Source organism: Psittacula echo, assembly GCF_963264785.1.
Source record: "Psittacula echo genome assembly, chromosome: 9".
In the NCBI taxonomy this organism is placed as follows: Eukaryota; Metazoa; Chordata; class Aves; order Psittaciformes; family Psittacidae; genus Psittacula; species Psittacula echo.
The window spans coordinates 12,994,360-13,011,694 of record NC_137745.1 but is presented as its reverse complement, the minus strand read 5'-3'; the positions used below and the strand labels follow the sequence as shown (position 1 = coordinate 13,011,694).

The following is a 17,335-nucleotide window of genomic DNA, read 5'->3' as shown; positions in this document are numbered from 1 at the left end:
CTGTCATTCAGTTAGACCCAAGATTAATTTAATCCATTTTTCACTTCACTGGGGTTACTCAAAGGCAATTTTCAGCAGAATATGAGCTCTCAGCTTTAAACAAATGCTCCGTGTTTCTTATTAAACACTTCTTTTCTGTTTCCTGACAAGGAGGTGAGTGAATCATGGGACTAAGGGAACCTTGGAAACCTTGTTTCTTGCAAACCTGGAGACTGCTGCTCAGGCCCAAATAGTGTGACGCTGCTACTCCTTCCCTTGCTGGGACAGCTGCATCCTTTTTCACCTACCTATTTCAACAAAATGCAGCTCCACACCTTGCTTTGTAAAATGTGCCTGGTCCCAGGCCAGAGGGGCTCAGTGAGCACAGAGACACAGGCAGAGGTCACGTCAGTATTGCCTCGCTCGCAGAAGCGTTCTCCAGTGGACTCTGAACTCGCTGCTCGCTGTCACGCTCCCTGTGCCATTTCTTGGATGGTGCCTGTCAGTGAGGTTTCTTGGGTCACAGATATCACCACAATTGAACTTTCCTTCCAGACATTTATCTTAATAACCCATGCACATCTTTAGCATGCCGCCCTGCTCTTATTACTTCCATGAATATGCCAGGCAGGACCGATACACCTATCACAAAGGTTGTCTAACATTTTCCACCATAAAATCATTGTTTTAAGTTGTTTACAGCTTTGAAAAGCTTCACTGGTTCTTTCAACTGAGAAAGTGGGGTGGGTCAGTGATCTTTCATCCATGCTAAAGCAGTTCTAAAAATGTTTCTTGTGAAAGATCTAATGCCACCATGCCTTGGGACTGCAGCTCAAAAATCTGACAGTGGAGGGAAGGGTGAGATTTGCCATCTTTATGGTGAAGCAGTCAACCTATGGACAACTGATAAGTTTCCAAGAAGCTGCAGCTTGCATAGTAGCTCACTAGAGGCTTGCTAGGTGCTCCCAGCTAAGCTCCCCAAGGATTTCATGTACATGAGGCCCAGCAGGATCTCCTCTGCAATTGCAGGCGATCCAGCCTTGAACCAAGCATTTGGGCTGAAGATAGGACATTTAACCCCCTTGTGTTCTCAGTGACCCTTGAGGATGGAAGCTGCCCTGTTTGAGAACCAGGTGAACAACATGTAGACTTGTGCTCAAGAAACTGCCATTCGTTTCTCCACAAACTAATTTTTCTGTAGGGAGTGGTAGGGTTGGAAAGAAGATTGGGAAAGGCCAGGCAAGCATGGTAGCAGAAGCAGCCTTGAGTGGGGCGGGCAGAGGAACAGTTTGAAGGACAGGCTCCCAATGTCTGGCAGTTCCCTTTCAGAGCTTGGACCAAGTCCTAGGGTTTCCAGCTCCCACCGCTCCTCCACCATCTACAAGTGTCCATGAAACCTCCTGGCAGGCCGTCCTTTCTCTCCTGACAGACACGCTTGCGCAGCTGTATTGCTCCTTCACTCCATCACCACTTGCTGTCAGCTCCCGGGGCAGCTGAGCTGGAAACACCCATACATGCTGTGCAAAAGGCCAGGAGAGCATGGCTGGCTGTGCCCAGTGCTGGGTTTGAGGCTCATGGGGCTTTTAAGGCCTCGGGCCACACATCAAGTAACAAGGGTAAAGCAGAACACTGAGTACTTGGCTCATTAAGTGAATACCATCCTCTCACCCAATGAGACAGGTCTGCCACACAAAAAAAGCAGATTAATGTAATAACACTTCAAACTCATGCCCAAAGATCAGCCAAATCCATCTCACAAAGCATCTCTTCAATTCTCAGTCCTAGATTTTGCAGCCATAGAAACAGCCTTCTCAGGACTGTTCCATGTCTGTGTGTTAAAATAATTTGAGGCTTCCCTGGGCCAGCTGTTATACACAGGTGGAAACAATATGACTCAGGAGCCATCTGCGTGGGGAGGAGAAGGGGACCACGGAGGTACAGCTGGTAAGGGTAGGGGGGTTTGCCATCAACACTGCGATGCTGCTCGGGGAGGCCAGCAGTAACCATGTGCATGCAGGGTTACCCTTCCCACACGCACACGAGAGCAGCTTACACACGCGTGTAGATGTGAAGAAGGAAACAACATCCGCTTTACACCGTTTCCCGGAGCTTCCCCAGCAGGATGCCATCGCATCGGCCAAGGCCAAGCCCAGCACATCCACTGGCCCTCCAGGTGCACGATTCACGGCATTTCTGTACCATGACGAGGGGAAGGAGGTGAGTAATTGCATCCGTGCGGGACGGGGCAGGGGCGCGAACCCGGGCCTGTGAATGGTGTCTGGAAACCCGGGGCACCCCAACCTGCCCTAGGCCCGCGGCCGGCGCTGAGTAACACGGGGCGGGCCTGCGGGGCCGGGCTCCCTCAGCGTGCCGGGCCGCGTGCGGGGCGGGGCGGCGGGCGGGCCCGGCCGGGCCATGCGGAGCGGAACGTGACCGGAGCCGCCGACCCCGGCGGGGAGCGGGAAGGGCGGAGGGAAGGGGGGGAAGCACCGCCTCCCGTCCCCGTCCCGGCGCGGGGGTGAGCCGCACGGGGCCGGGCGGGCGGCCAAGGCGTGTCGCTGGTAGGCCGGCAGCCAGGGCCTCCCCCGCGGGCAGGGCCGCGGTCTGCCCGTGTCCGCCGGCCTTCCTGCCGCTCCCCGCCCCCGGTGGCGGCTGGTAGCCGCCGCCGCGGGGTTTTCCAGCCCGTTCCCCTGCCTCGGGGGCGGCCGGCGCTGGCAGGGCCGTGCTGGGGTGCTGCAAGAGGGGAGTCAAACGGGGAGAAACCCCCTCATAGAGCAGCCGGCCGGAGTGCGCGCTGCCAGCGGGTGTGTGCGCGGTGCCTGTCTGTGACACAGCGCTGCTGTGCCAGGATGGGGCAAAGCATCGCGGACAGGTTTTGGGGGGCCTCCAGTGAGCAGTGCGGAGGGGGGGACGCCAGAACACAGCCCCCAAGCAGGTAGCCACAGTTTCACCCTGACTTAAAGCCGCGTTCTTGCACCCGCGGCGGGCTTTCTGCTGAGTTTTGTGTGCTCATTTTAGGGTACGATATAAACCCAGCACCCTCGGAGCTGTACAAGTTAGCCCGGGTCTGGGATGGTCCCATCACCCACACGGAGGAGGAAACGGCTCTGCCTGGGAACGTGCCTGCCGTGCTGAGCATGGGCCCGGCTTTAATGTTCGAGTACAGTCGTGCGGAGCATGTTATTTTGGAAGTGTTGAGCTCACCTTTTGCTAAGCGCATTCCCCAGAGGTTTCAGGAGGTGCAGCAGGCAGTTAAAATAGAAGAACATGTGAGACCTTGTTCTCTCCAAAAGGCCTGAGCAGGCACTTGCATAATATTCAAATGTTGTCCCTGTAATTACGTTAAATTTTACTTTTCACAGTAAAAAAGTTCAGTTAGAACCTGGCTTTGCACAACTGCCGTCCCTGCTTTTTAACGTTTTGTACTTAATATTCCACTTAAAAGCTTTTAACTTATTCATTAAAAGGACTTTTTCAGGCTGTCATCTGGCAGTTTGTTATCTATCAGTACAGAATTGCATTTACCTGGGAGTCTAACTGATCTGCTTGAGTTGGGCTTGCAAAGATGATGGGATTTTCCAAACTGAGTCCTTGTATTGTGGTAGGGCTTATATAGCTGGAACCTCATGGGAGATGGATGGCTACAGCTCCATGTCCAATGTGCTAGTGTTCGTTAGTGGCAATCTGGGCTTGCCGTAAATGCTGCTTTTGCCCCAACTGATGCATTAGCTTGGTTCAGCAGAAATTGGTAATTTAGCACCATTGCTCAATTAATGCCTTGCTTCCTTTTAAGAAAGAAACCTTTCATGGTTTTTAATTCAGTGCCTCCTCATCTGCTGCAGGTATTGTATTTCCCCAGTATAATCCTGGGGGGAAAAAAAAAGGAAAAAGAAAAAAGTTCCATCTTAAATAAAATATGCTTAATATACAACTGATGCCTTATGTAAACCTCCTTGAACACTGACAGTGCACAGCAAAAGCGTTTGACATTATCTCTCTTTAAAACTATGTAATGCAGTTCAAATGTGTTCATGTTTGTTCCAGTAATAAGGGAAAAGGAGATGATTGTTAACAAGAATCAAGTGAAAAAAACCCCTACAGCACAGTCATTTTCTAAGTCAAACACACAGGTTGTGCCAAGCCAAGAGGGAAGAGATCTCCTGCCGTATTTTCACATGTCTGGGCTGTTAAGGGGTTTTGGAGGAACTGCCACTGCCTTTCCCATGCACAAGAACTGCTGGTGGATCAGCACGTAGCTGTGCCTGGGTAGGTGTCCCTTGGTTGGAGGGTGCATGAGGAGCCCTGGGGGTCTGGCTGGGAGATGCTCCATGCCTCCCCTCAGGCAGTAGGACCTTTGAGGGGCTTGGCCAGTCCCTGAGTTTGCTACACAGCATTGGGCCACACATAAACCCCAACTGACACATTCTTAAGTGAATGTAGAAGGAAACAGAGCTGGTGGAGTGGAGTTTATTTTGATTCTTTTCCCTGTAGCTGTAGCATTTAAAATTTGCACTTAAGAAAGCTACTTTTGCAGAGGTCTTGTAAGGTAAATGTGTCTAATGTAAAAAAGGAAGTTTAGTGCTACGTGGGGCTACTTACTTTAAGGCTTTCTTTTAAAGTGTTTCAGCGAATGGTTACTGTAAGTAACAGTGATTTTTCCAAATACATTTGGAATGTTTAATTGTACCAGTTCCTCTCTTTGATAGCCACTTTTTTATAATACAGGTATTTTCTGGGACTAGAATTGGTGGCTCTTGTGACAGTGGCATATTCAGAAGGAAGCACGGCAGATCTGGCACAGCTGTGCTCAGACTCACCATGGATCTCAGCACCTCTCTGCAGTACCTGGTGCCTTCCAGCCAGCAAAGTGACTAATAGTGAACAGTGCTGGACAGCTGAAACAAACCAGGGTTGATGTACAAGACTGTGAAACTCCTTCTCTAGAGCTGTTGGCACCTACAGAAGACAAACTGTTAACATCTACTAATTGCACAAAAAGTGGATTAGCTGTGCAGCTTCATATTGAGCAGGAAACTTTATCAATAGTGCAAGAGGCAGCAAATCCAAATACCAACAGTACTGGTGCAGGGAGGTGGCAAAAGCCTTTAACATCCAATGCCAGGAATCTCCCTTCCCACTGAAACATTTGTGGAAAAGAAATTGATAGTACAGGAATGGAGTAGAGAGTCAGAAAAGGTCTACAAAATGTTTGGACATTTCATATTTACATATGAATATATGTATATTGAATATGTATATTGAATATATATATATTATCCTGTGCAGCTCATAGGCAAAGTGTCAGATCAATGTAAATTAACACTGCTGAGTCATGGCCAGAGTGAGGGGAAAAAAGTTAATTTAAAATATGGCCTGAAAACTAACATGAGGGAAAGAAGAAATCATCCTGCAGCTTCTGAATTTCATATGGAATGTGCACAGTTAAGGGGACAGTACAGCAAGCTACAATAAACACTTCCACAATTTAAATTAAACACTTAAAAAGCCAGAATTACTGTAAATAGGGAAAGAACAGCAAAACTATTTTTCACCTCAGCATCTTTCAAGAGCTTAAAAAAAAACCCTCCCCAACTTCTTAAAAGCAAAGGTACAGCAGAATAGATGGTAAAAAAAATCTGAATAGTAGTCAAACCAGCAGCACTGGGTTTATTTTGTATAAGAATGTATCAAGGAACAGGACATAACTATTGAAGTCATTCTGGGTTAATTTCTCTAAATACTTCAGGGTTTATTCTGCAGAGGTTCAGGTTCAAGAGTGTAAAACTACACATAGAATGCATGTCTCTGCAGCAGGGTTTATCTTAACCCTGGTTTTCCCAGCGTTGAGAATGCAAAAGGTGCTGGAGAGTGTTTGCAGCTCTGGAGGCAATGGGGAGAAATGCTGCTTTGCTAGTCCGGAATAACAATTTTTAGGTTTCCATGAAATTCCCTCTGCCCATCTCTCTGGGGGCAGCATGGCCTCTTTTCCGGAAGAGGAGGACAAGGCTGGCTCAGAGGAGTTTGGTGGTAGGGGGATGGATTTGGAGCAAGGGTTATCATTGCCCTGTGCAGCTCTGTCTTGCACCCATGGTCATCAATGCCTGTGTCCCACTGGTGCTACGCCTGCTCTTGGGAGGGGTGCAAAGTCCTCATCGTCACTCTGGCGTCACTCGGGCATTTATCTTCAAAGGCTTTGGTTGTTCCAGAGCTAAAATGGGGCAGAGGGAGAGAGGTGGGAATGAGGACTTTGGGCTTCAGCCACACCACCAGGACTACAACCCACAGCCTATTAAGGGCAGCGTTGAACTTGTTTTCAGAGATGCTTTGCCAGCTCCCTTGAACTTGTATGAGGGCTCTTGGTTGTCAGTCCCTGGCACAGCTCTTTGCTTAAACTCCTGTCCCAGTTGTTCTGGTGGCTGGGGTTTAGAAATCTGTTTGAACATTTGTTGTTTCTTACTGATTGCATCCTTCCACTTGCGCATTTTCCTACCTTTACCTCTTAGTTTCAGTGAGGCCACCTGAGGCGAAGGCTGCCAGGGAAGCATTCCCAGCAGGAGGCTGGGCAAGGGCTCTAACTCCTAAGTAGGTATTAGGAAACCCTAAGCATTCAAACGAAGGACAGGAGTAACAACTGTAGTAAAGTTTATATTGTACGGATCATGGGACTTTTGGTTGTTTCCTATCTGTTTTTCAGCAACATTTCTGGTGGTTATAAAATGAGCGGTATTATCTGACCCAGGAGTCAGAGACATTACCTCATTGTCATGGGGTCAGTGGCAATTAGACTGCAAAGACCAGCCAAGCAGTGCCGCTGGGTACAATAGGCTGTGGCAGGCTTAACCTTTACGGTCACTGCTGCTGTGGAGGGACAGCCCTGCAGTGCCTTACAGATTGCAAGGCCAGGCTTTACATTCTAACAGCAAGAGCAGAGCAGAAAAGGCCTTTTCCTTTCATAACCCACCCCAGAAGGTTTATGCATACTTATCAATATATATCTTAAAAGACTGTGATATAGTCAGGATTAATGGGTTAATGGTTTGTATCAGTTCTGTCTTGATTTTGAGTTAAAAATTAAGTTCATCTCCCCCCAGAAAAGGTGTAGTAATGATTGTAATGCAAGTATAATGGTTTATAGACATCAGTCATCCCATAGTTACAGTAAACATGATGTACGAAGGTTAAGAGCCAGGCCAGCAGCTATGTACAGCGTAACCAGCTCAGTAGGGAGAGGCAGCTGAATTTAACCTGCTACAGGAGAAGGTGACTGCAACAGCTCGTGCACTGGGGTAGCAATGAAGGGGCCATACCTGCTCCTGCCTTCAGCGCTGATTAGCAGTGGAGCTGTGTGCTTGACGGCATTTCAAACTGAAACCAGGTGCTTTTCTTTTCTGGAGGTGGCAACTTTGTATTTCTCATCTGTGAATACATGGTTATTCATCATGCATACTTCTTACTTGTATATGATAGACTTGAATCACAGGTCCTGTGCAAGCCAAAACGTGGTAACTGAATTTAAGAGCAATTCACTTTCAGATAGCGTGTTTAATAGTCACCCCAAACGAGACGGCTGAGCCACCAGATGAAGGACGTTGGTTGCCAGCTTCCCACTGTTATTCATTATTGACTGAAAGGGTTTGTCAGGCTGGGTGGGCAGGATGCTGCGGGAATGCATGCAATAGGAGCACTGCCTCATCCTGGCTGGCTGCCAGAAGGGCTTTCCTCCTCCATGTTGTCAGCGGTCCCTCTGATTCATTCTGTCTGCCCAGCTTGCTCTTGCATGATTTCATGCACCACCTCTGGCTTTTTGGTTCAGGAAAATTTAATGTTCTACCTGTGTAATTTTCCACTATATAAAATCTGTGTTTTGGCATAGGCTGTTATAACCCCACTCTCCCAAAGAAAGAATCTGGAAGAGAGGTTAGGGGGATAGCACTGTAGGTATTTTACAAGCATGTAATCTTCCCTGTTGCTTTACAATTCTGATTGCTTGAAATTAGGGTGAGGAGTAAGACTTTTCCCTACTGTCCTGTCAGTCTGAGTACTAGACCCACGGAAAGACTAGGAACTAGGCCCCAAATGGTCCAAAACCCAAAAATAATGAGCATTTCATTTCTCACCTTATAGGCACCAACTCAAGCCCCAGGTTTGGGGTCTCGGATCCTAAGCAGTCAATAGGTTATATGTGAGAGACAGGAGAGCCTCCTGCAGTAGCTGGCAGAGGTGTAGCCTCTGGTCACTGCGTGACATGGTCCAGGGCTGCTTTTCCCACAGTGATTCATGACTGGGAGCCCTGCCCAGGGCGAGGCGGGAAGTAAACCACAGTACATGCTGGGCAGCAGCATGGAAGAGCCACACAAAGCACTCCCAGTGGGAGTGGGAGAGCACTCCCAAAGTGGGAACTGGGAGGAATGCCCTTTCATGCCTTGGGAAGATTTTAATCTAGTCCTTCCACATAAAAGCTCTAACTGGGAAGCTACCCCTGAGATAGGAGCTCCTTCATTCCTCCTTGTATGTGTACTCCTTTGAGCCCTGTAACACTTCATTGCTACCCAGGTGAGAAGATCAGGTAGCACAGCTCCCTGGGGTGCAGCAGCCTTGCTGTCCGTGCCTGATCCAGGCAACAGGGAAATATTTTGATTCAATATTCACTAAAACAGTGACTGCACAGAAGTCTGCTTCCTGGAGTGCTACCAGTCCTATCATCAGTCTCCTCAGTCCAATAAATGCTACCAGATGCAAAGCAGAACAGTTTCAGGAGAAGATGGTGGCATCCTCCCTGCTCTGGCTGCAGAAATGGTTATTTGGAAGGTAGGCACCATTCAAAGTATTTCTCATGTTAATGATTCAGGCCCAAGCTCCCTGCAACTCTGGGACCCTCCACGTTTTAAATGCGTCTGGCCGTGCCTTGGCTCTTAAAATGTGCACTTGATCAGATCACACATGTGGTGTGTTGAGGGCTTGGACACAGGCAAGGCATCAAACCTGGATTGTCCCATGGATAGCAATAAATAGGTATTTAGGAGCTGGACAGGGAAGGCATACTCACAAGTTTTAGTAGCACTTTCTCAGCTAGTCACTGCCAGAGAGGGCTCTAAGTGTGAGCACATGGTCTGAGTCAGCATGAACTATCTGACATGAAACACCATTCAGCCTGGTCCTCACCTGCATTAGCTCAAACTTCCCAAGCAGGTCAGTATATCCTGTAATACTTGTCCTTGGTTCATCCCTGCAGCACCCAGGAGCTCATCCTGTTCCTGCTGGGTTGGAGCCTTTGGGCTGGAGCACACCAAACTTTTCCTGACAAACCTGAGAGCTGCCCAAATGCAGCAGTGCCTGCCATTAGCTTTTCAGAGAGACCTGGTAGGGTACAACAAGGAGAAAGTCCCAATGGTCATTTCTCACTGGTAAGGTTGAGGACTGGTTGTTAGTTGATAGAGGATGCCCTTAGAAATGGGCTGTTCTGCTTGGGGTGGTGTAAGCCAGGTCCCCCTCCTTCAGGCCATCCATCCCGGGTATCCTCTGCACTGCTGCTGCTGCTGGCTCTGTGCAGAAAATCTTCACATAGCCACAAAGAAACTTAGGAATGGCCATGATAGCACTGACACCAAAGGCACTGAGAGGAACCTGCCTTTCCATCTCTCTTCCCAACATTTACATAGAGCAGGCTTTGGAGGCCACCATTTCCTTCTGTTCCTTCCACTTCCTGATTTTAGGGGAAAAAAAGAGCAAGCTGTCATTGCCAGCCACAAACACACACCTTCAGGTGAAAGACTCCTTGATGTAGCAGAGCAGGATGTCTGGAGGCACATTCAGGATGAGCCCCTCAGCAGCATTTCCCTGTGGATGACTCGTCCCGCCTGTCTAGCCCTGCTTTTTTGAGGTTTTCCATAGCTCTTGTCCTGGCTTCTTCCAGTCACAAGGCAGCTGTAGGTTTGGGGGTGTCTTCAGGGTGAGTCTGGATTTCCAAGGATCTGTATTTTGGGTTTAGATAGCTTAATCCTCTTGTCAGCTCTAGGTCTAAGCAGACACAATCCACGTTGGTCTTTGCAGAAATCTCCTAGCCATTGAGGTGACTTTTCATCCTTGAATGAGATCCGATGGCTGCAAAAATCCAAACTAAAGGCAAAAAAGCACATTTACAGTAAAGGCAGTCATTGGGACACATTGCAAAGGTTTATATGAGATTTACCATCATGGGAAGATGATGTTCCTGAAAATGTGGGGCAGATTAGCCACTAGTAACAGGATTGAACACAGGAACTGTTGACTGGGAGATACTCTGATTTGGATCTTGCAGGTAGTCATGCTGCTGCATTATAATGGTTCACTGGTTTATGAATAATGAATCATCCTGTGATTAAATTGATGTGAAAACTCCCATGGTGTGTAAATAGAGGCAAACTACAATTTTTAGCTACTTTCAGGTATGCTGACACTGAGGGGATGTAATTTTCTTTCTGTAATTTAATCATACACGATGTTTGCTCCCATCATTCATAAGTAAAAGTTTCTTACAGACTTAACAGATTGTGTTTCCATCTCTGTTGAGTAAAAACAGTATTATGGACACAAGCGAAATGGAAATCATAACACAGCATCTCCACTATTTTAAGAGTCATATTGAAACACATGGAACAGATAAGCAATTCCAGTCTTCGCTGCCTTCAGATTTGGTGCTCTGTGTATTTACTTAGCGCTAGAAAAGGAAAGTGAAAACAAACTCGTTGCCTCAGTAAGCCCCGGGAACAGGCTTTGCTTCTGCCCTTTCCTTTAGGACTGGGTACCAGTGCCAGGCAATGGAAGGGCTCTGGGCAAGTGAGAGCTGCAAAGTCTTTCCCAGAGTGTGACAACAGAGAGAAAGGGAGGAAAACAAGGACCAGGTGTCAGGGTGAGAAGAGCTGTCTGAGAAGGATTAATAGGTAAAAAGCCAAGAGACAGATGATGGCTTTTCCAGATGGAAAGGCTGACTTGAAATGGGTTTAGCTGTTCCGGCTCCATGGTGCTCCTGAGGAAGCACCTGCCTTGAGGCAATTAATCCAGCTTGTTTCCACACAGCCCATAAGTGCATCCTGGGACTGCGACTTTGGCTGGGCACAGGGTGGGTTTCCCATCTCATGATTGCTTTTGAGATTGCAGACCTTTTCCCCATGTTGCACCAGCTCAAACTGCTTCTGTTTTTCCCGTGGAGACCTGAGCACAGGAGAAAGATGCTCCAGCTGCCAGCAGAGCCGAGCTGCAGCAACAGCTTCCATCGGCTGGGGTCCTGGGATCGCGCTGTCACATGCGAGTAGTACTACAGGTTTTGTGCGTTCTCCTGCCAGCAGTTAAGGTCTAAATTAGTATTATCTGTTGTCTTTCTGGAAGCTTGCTTATGTGTAATTCCAATTGCATCCATAGTTGGACTTCCCTAGATTGAGTTTGATTTGGACAATAATTGTTCTCATCGTTTTTCCCCTCCAGCCTTACGTAATTTCATTTCCACATTTCCCACTCACACACCCGCAGCAGAGAAGCTTCACAAAAACTTGTGAGAGCATGCCAAAGGTGGGCTACCTGGTCTAATACAAACATTCAGCCTGGCATTGTCTGAGTGCATATCAGAGTTGAATTTCTATATGACTAAGCACACTGGCAGTGGTGGTTGCAGTTCAGAGCGCTGCTCCGTATTTGTCTTTCCTTCCTCAGTTTGTCTCAGTTTAGAAATGAAAAAAAAAGTGGGTTCATATGCTATGTGCTGACAAGACTTCACTGTTATGGATGGCAGGAGGGGTACGAGGCTCACAATGCAGCCAGGTACTGGAAAGATATTTGTCACTGCAGATTTTGCTTGTCATATGCAGAGATGACATGCAGATCTCCCCTCTGACAGATTGAGAGTCATTCTGAGATCCATCCACCCACAAAAACCACAGACATGCTGCTTTACTCAAATCTTTACTTTAACCACTACTTTGTGATGCAAAACTGGTGGAGTTTTTGGTACTTTTTGGTAAAAATGAAATCTTTATAGGGGTTTTCCAGCATCCTTGCTACTTACTAAAAACAAATCAACATTAGCCTACTGGATGGGACAACTCGGTTTACTTGTGAGTGGCTTTGATATTCATCTCATTAACATGTTTAGTCTGAAAGAAGGTCGGAAAGGTAGGTAGCAAATAAAAAATTGGATGGAGAAGTACAGCGTCTCTCCAGAGGTTATTCCTTATGTCTCAGTGAAAATAGCAGTTTCACATTGTTGGAGTATTTGTACTGATTTTACTCCAAATATCAACATCCTGTACTAAGTTCAAAGATGAGCAACATGGGTTGGTCTATTTGTAAAACTAAATGCTCCATGTTAAATGTAAAGGTTTTGCTCTTCACTGTTCAGAAAATTCAGTTTGGGGCTGAACTTCCATCACGGCATGTGAGAACCTGGTCAAGGCAGCTCAGAGCCAGGCAGTCTCCAATTAAAACAAAGAGCCACCCAAATCAGTCAGCAGTAGGCTTATGGCCCCTTTGTGTCCTGTGTTGTAGCAGCTACTTGATGCAGTACTTGCTCTGGATGTTTTGGCATGGGTACAGTTCACGGGCATCCCTTTAACACCTCGCTTTGGGTGATCGTACAGCTGCCTGGGAAAATGGCAAGGGGGGCTGCAGGAGTGCAAAGAACACACATGGCAACGTCTTCAGCTGCTTATGTTGGAAACGTAAAAGGGAAAGTACTCCAAATAGGTTTCTCTTGTTCAGAAATACAATGGACAATTTAAAGAAACCCTATTAAGCATGTGTGTAGGAGCATTTCCCATTCTGGGAGACAAGTTGAATTGTTATACAGAGCTATATTATGACTTTCCCAACACGGCATCAATCAAGACCCCATTATGTAACGAGGTATCCATCACACGCGCCCCATCGCGCGTCCCCGCCGTGAGCACAGAGAATGTAATCCCGGCTCCTTTGTCCTGCCCTCTGCCAATTTGCCGCAGAATTGAAGTTGAGGCTTGAATTTGCCATTGTGGCGGTCCCGGGGCTGCGGTGCCAGGGCTGTGCTTTCAGAGCAGTTATTTGCATTGCCTTGATTAGCATGTCACCTGCTTCATTAGAGAAGAAAATTCTCATCCACAGACTCAGCCATTCATGCAAATTGAAGAATACACGGAGATTCTTCCCCTTTAGGACTTCCCATTATTAGCAAGATTGGTAGATTCCTTTTGTCCCTTCCTCTTCGGAAAGTCACTTTCATTTTCACCTCCAAATGAAAGTCCTTATTTAAAAGACAAAGTAATTGTCTTCCCAAACTTTAGCACACAGCAATCCTGCTTAAAGGAAGCTGTTGCCAAAGAAAATCTCAGGTGCATGCAAGACAAATGGGAACTCCCCAGTTTCGATCTAATCCTTACACTAACTGCCATCTGTCACTGTCACTGAATCATTAATTTTACTGGACATCAGGGAAGTGCTGTTAGAGCCCATAAGCTCCCCACTATGTAGGGCCTAAAGCTCCTGAGCTCAGCTGAGCAGTTCCTTCTTAAGTCCTCAGCAAACATTGCCTGCTAGCATGTGTTTTTCCTTTCCTTCCATTTTCCAGGCTACCCAATCCGAGTTCCTCACAATTCACCTTTTCCCCAATCAAGAAATCTTTCATGCTTTCCCCCTCTGGCATGCCCACACTGTTTCTTATTGAAGGTGGCACCAAACCAGAATCCCTCCAGAAGGGCTCTAGGGGCACCAGCTGGAGCACAGCAGGCACGTTCTGTACGTACCGGCACTGCCATATACCAGAACGAGCCACCTTCTCCTGCTGCATCAACGCTTCCGGGTGGCACGCTGTCACCCGTGGACATTCTCCAAGGGCTCCCGCCTAACCAGCTCCCCTTTCTCTCCACCCATCACCAGGTCACTGGCTCTGGGAGGAGCAGGTTCCTCCTGGCCACCCCACATGTGGGCTCTGCATCAAGAGGAGAGTCCGCTCTTTCACTCAATTAATTCTTATTGGGGTCTGCAAGTGCTAATTTTGTTCCTTTAAGTTATATTGTGATATGCATAGCTATTCCACTCAATAAACAACACACACCAAGCTCAGTGCTTCCAAAGGCTTCCCCATGTTCAGTTAATTTCTGATGTCCCCAAGAAGTACTGCTGCAAAACCTCTGTAGAGGTGAGCAGGGAGAGCCATCTACCTTATCTTACAGCATCTCTCCGAGGTGATGCTCAGCCTCCTGGGTCCTGGCTTAAGGAAACTAAAGGTATCATTACAAATTCTCATGTCAGGTTTTGGAGTGGGTTTTTTCCCCACAGATTGTGAATAGAGCTTTTTGTGATTTCAAGAGAGATTCAGCTTTCGTGGAGAAAAACCCACCCAAAATGTGGTGCTTAAACAGATCCCTCGCACAGCTTTTCCTTGAGATCAATGACAAGCTGCCATGACACACCAGATCTCAGTCCAGAATGGGAAAGCGCTCACACAGGCGTTTAGCCTCAGAAGCTGCAGAGTCAAAATGCTGCCAGCTTCCTTGGCCGTGGCAGGCAAAGGGGTTCAGCACATCCAGAATGATCCAATCCAGAAAGAAAATTCCAAAAGCCTTGACCAAATAATGCAAGAAGAAATAAAGTGAAAGTGTGTGATGCTTGTGCATGAAATTTCATTGCAATAATGAACCTCTGCAGAAATTATCGACTTGTTTGCAGATGGAGGGCAGGAAGACAGGAGAAGGCTTCCGCTGCTGACCAGGAACTGATACAGACTCTGCTTGTGCTGGGGAAGAAGCGTGACCATACAAACCCTCCACATCACCACACGACAAAGCCCCACAAGCCAACCCACCTGCCCCACGCCACAGTCCATGTCTGCAACAGGGCAGTGGTTGTGCTTTGCCTCAGATGCCGGTCTGCAGCTGTACCAGAGGCAGAAAAAGAACTATCACTTTTTGCATGTCCCCACGTCTCCAGGGAAGGAACCACCACATGTGAACACACCAGGTTCTACACAGCTGACTTTCGCACGGATCACTGCGCACACCGGGGTTCGTGCCTTTTGAAGCACCAGATACTTCTGCCTTTTTAAGGTAAAGGTGAAGCAACACCCCACATTCATGCAGGTGCCCTCTCAGGCTGCACTGCAGCCTCCTCCCTCTCACCTGACTCGCCGAGGCTCCGGGAAGCCTGACAAATGTGTGTGTGTCTGCTTATCCCAGGATGGCACGAAGGGAGGGAGTGAGTCAGATACATGTCTCTGCTGCTCAGAGAAAATGAAATCCTGCTCCTTCATTGCACAACCCCGATGGCAGTCGCATCCATCATGCTCCCTCTGCATACACCTTGCTGGGAGCCGGTGGCTGCGGAGGGGAGAAAGACAGATTTACCAGGATATGTAGAGAAATTACACACAATTAAGAAGTCACAATCCCACCAATAAATCTCTGGCTCGAAGGCTGCTGGCCAGGCTGCTCTCCCTCCCTCCCTCCCACCCCTCTTAGATGCACTCACATTGATGTTTTGTGATGACTTGTGGCAGGGAGACGCACCCTTTTCAGACAGTTGTGTGCACTTCCCAGATTAAAGATGATTAATTGTACCAGGTAGTTCCTGCTGCATCTTAATCAAATACACATCATCAGCAACACTCCTGTGCACGTGACACTTGGAGCTGGAGTGGTATTTTTAACTCTCACATACTCCAGTCTGGGGATGTGAAGCCTAAAACATGAGTGGCAAGAGTCTGAAGTATCCTGAATGGAGTGATCACAAGTGAGGTTGCTGGGACACCACTGCCTCTTGCTGCTGGAGGAGTAGGGACTCGCTCTGGTATTAAAAGACCAACCCCTGCCCCTCCTGCTCTTTTGACCATCCTTACCTGCCAGGCCCAGGCAACTCTGCTTTCACAACAGCAAACACAACCACACAGCACCTTGGAGGGGGGACAAACCACCAGCAGCCTCTGACCGTAGAGTATTTTGCATCATTTATTTAAATACCTATATTTATGCATTTACAAATTTTCATAGCTCTGTTTGTAGCTTTTTTTTTTCCTTTTTAATTTTTTTGTAGACAGTATTGCAGAGAAGTCAGCTTTTGTAAAATGAGGTCCATGTATAAAACTATGCAACAGACTGGAGAAAAAAACCCAAAACAAGTTTCCTTTCATACTCTCTAGAATCAGAAACCAAAGAAAGTGACTGAATGGAGGGAGAGAGATAGAGAGGAAGGAGTGGGACAGACCAACCTCAAACCAGTGGCTCTCTCACAAGCATTACACACGTCAGTGCTCAGCTACAATCCTAACGGGATAGGTTGTGTTTCAGTCGGTGCAATGCCTGTTTGCTAAAGCTTTAGCAGGCACATAGGTCTCTAATGAAAAAATAAAGGGAAAGGATCCTACACACTGAGAATGCAAAGCCTGGGCAGCCTCGTGATAGGTTTTAGGTGTTGTAGCACAACATGCCCATAGGAGACTGCACCGACTCACCAGTAGTGCATCCTCATCCCAAACTTCTTTTTGCATAAAAAGTTCCCTTTAAGAAATCTTAGCATTTAAAAAAACAGGTATCTGAGCTCTTCTAGCCTCAGTATTTTGAAGAAGTCACTTTCTTCTTCACCTGGTTTCCTGGTTTCCTCCTTTGGAAGCTTCAAAGTAACGTTTTGCTTTAATTGATACCAATTTAACAGCTCACAGATTCCCAGTGTTATCTCTGGGAGGAAGAGGCAACAAATATGGCATTGCAAGATATTTACACACATGGTACAAAAATGTCCGAGGGTATGAAAAATCACCAGTTACACAATTTTGCAGCAGCCTCATTTACACCTGTAATTTTATACCATTTATTACATTGTACTAACACACCAGATTCAAAGATGTGCACTCCCTTTAGGACATTCAGGAGTTACAAATATATTGTGATTGCATAATTCATATTGCACAATTGTATAAAAACATAAATACTAGCTATTCTATATATTTTTTTTAAATACAAAATACATGTCACATAGTCAAATATTCTTTTCAAGTGCAATTCAGGTGCTCTCTTTAAGTCCTTCCAAGAAAAAGGCAATTTTGATAGTTTTGGCACAATGTTTAACCTCCCTCCTGTGCCAACAGTTCTAATTACAATACGTATGCCCCAGACTTTATATAGTAGCAGTCATATACATATAGTATAAAAACAGGTTATTTACAAGATGAACTGAACGTACACGGAAGCAGCCTCAGTGGTCGGGTCTGAGCTCTGGATTAGCATTACTCGTGCTGTTGCGAGAAGGGGTAAAGTGGCCTTTCTGACTTTATGCCGGTTGCTGCAGGTTCACATTCATGGGCGGGGGGTGGCCGAGGAGACCGATGCGCTGCTTCTGCTTCCTCTGCTCCGTCATCTGGAAA

General features: G+C 47.1%; 1 protein-coding gene across 1 annotated transcript in view; it reads right to left on the bottom strand.

Annotated features, from left to right (window-relative positions):
* Positions 1-16,489: 16,489 nt before the first annotated feature.
* Positions 16,490-17,335, bottom strand: part of ITPR1 (inositol 1,4,5-trisphosphate receptor type 1) — a gene marked incomplete at its 5' end in the record, with an annotated part of 163,685 nt that continues 162,839 nt past the window's right edge. Inside the window, one exon of the mRNA XM_080625644.1 lies at positions 16,490-17,328. Within this exon, the coding sequence (XP_080481770.1) occupies positions 17,242-17,328 (87 nt within the window). The 3' untranslated portion in view covers positions 16,490-17,241. The remainder of the gene's footprint in view (positions 17,329-17,335) is intronic.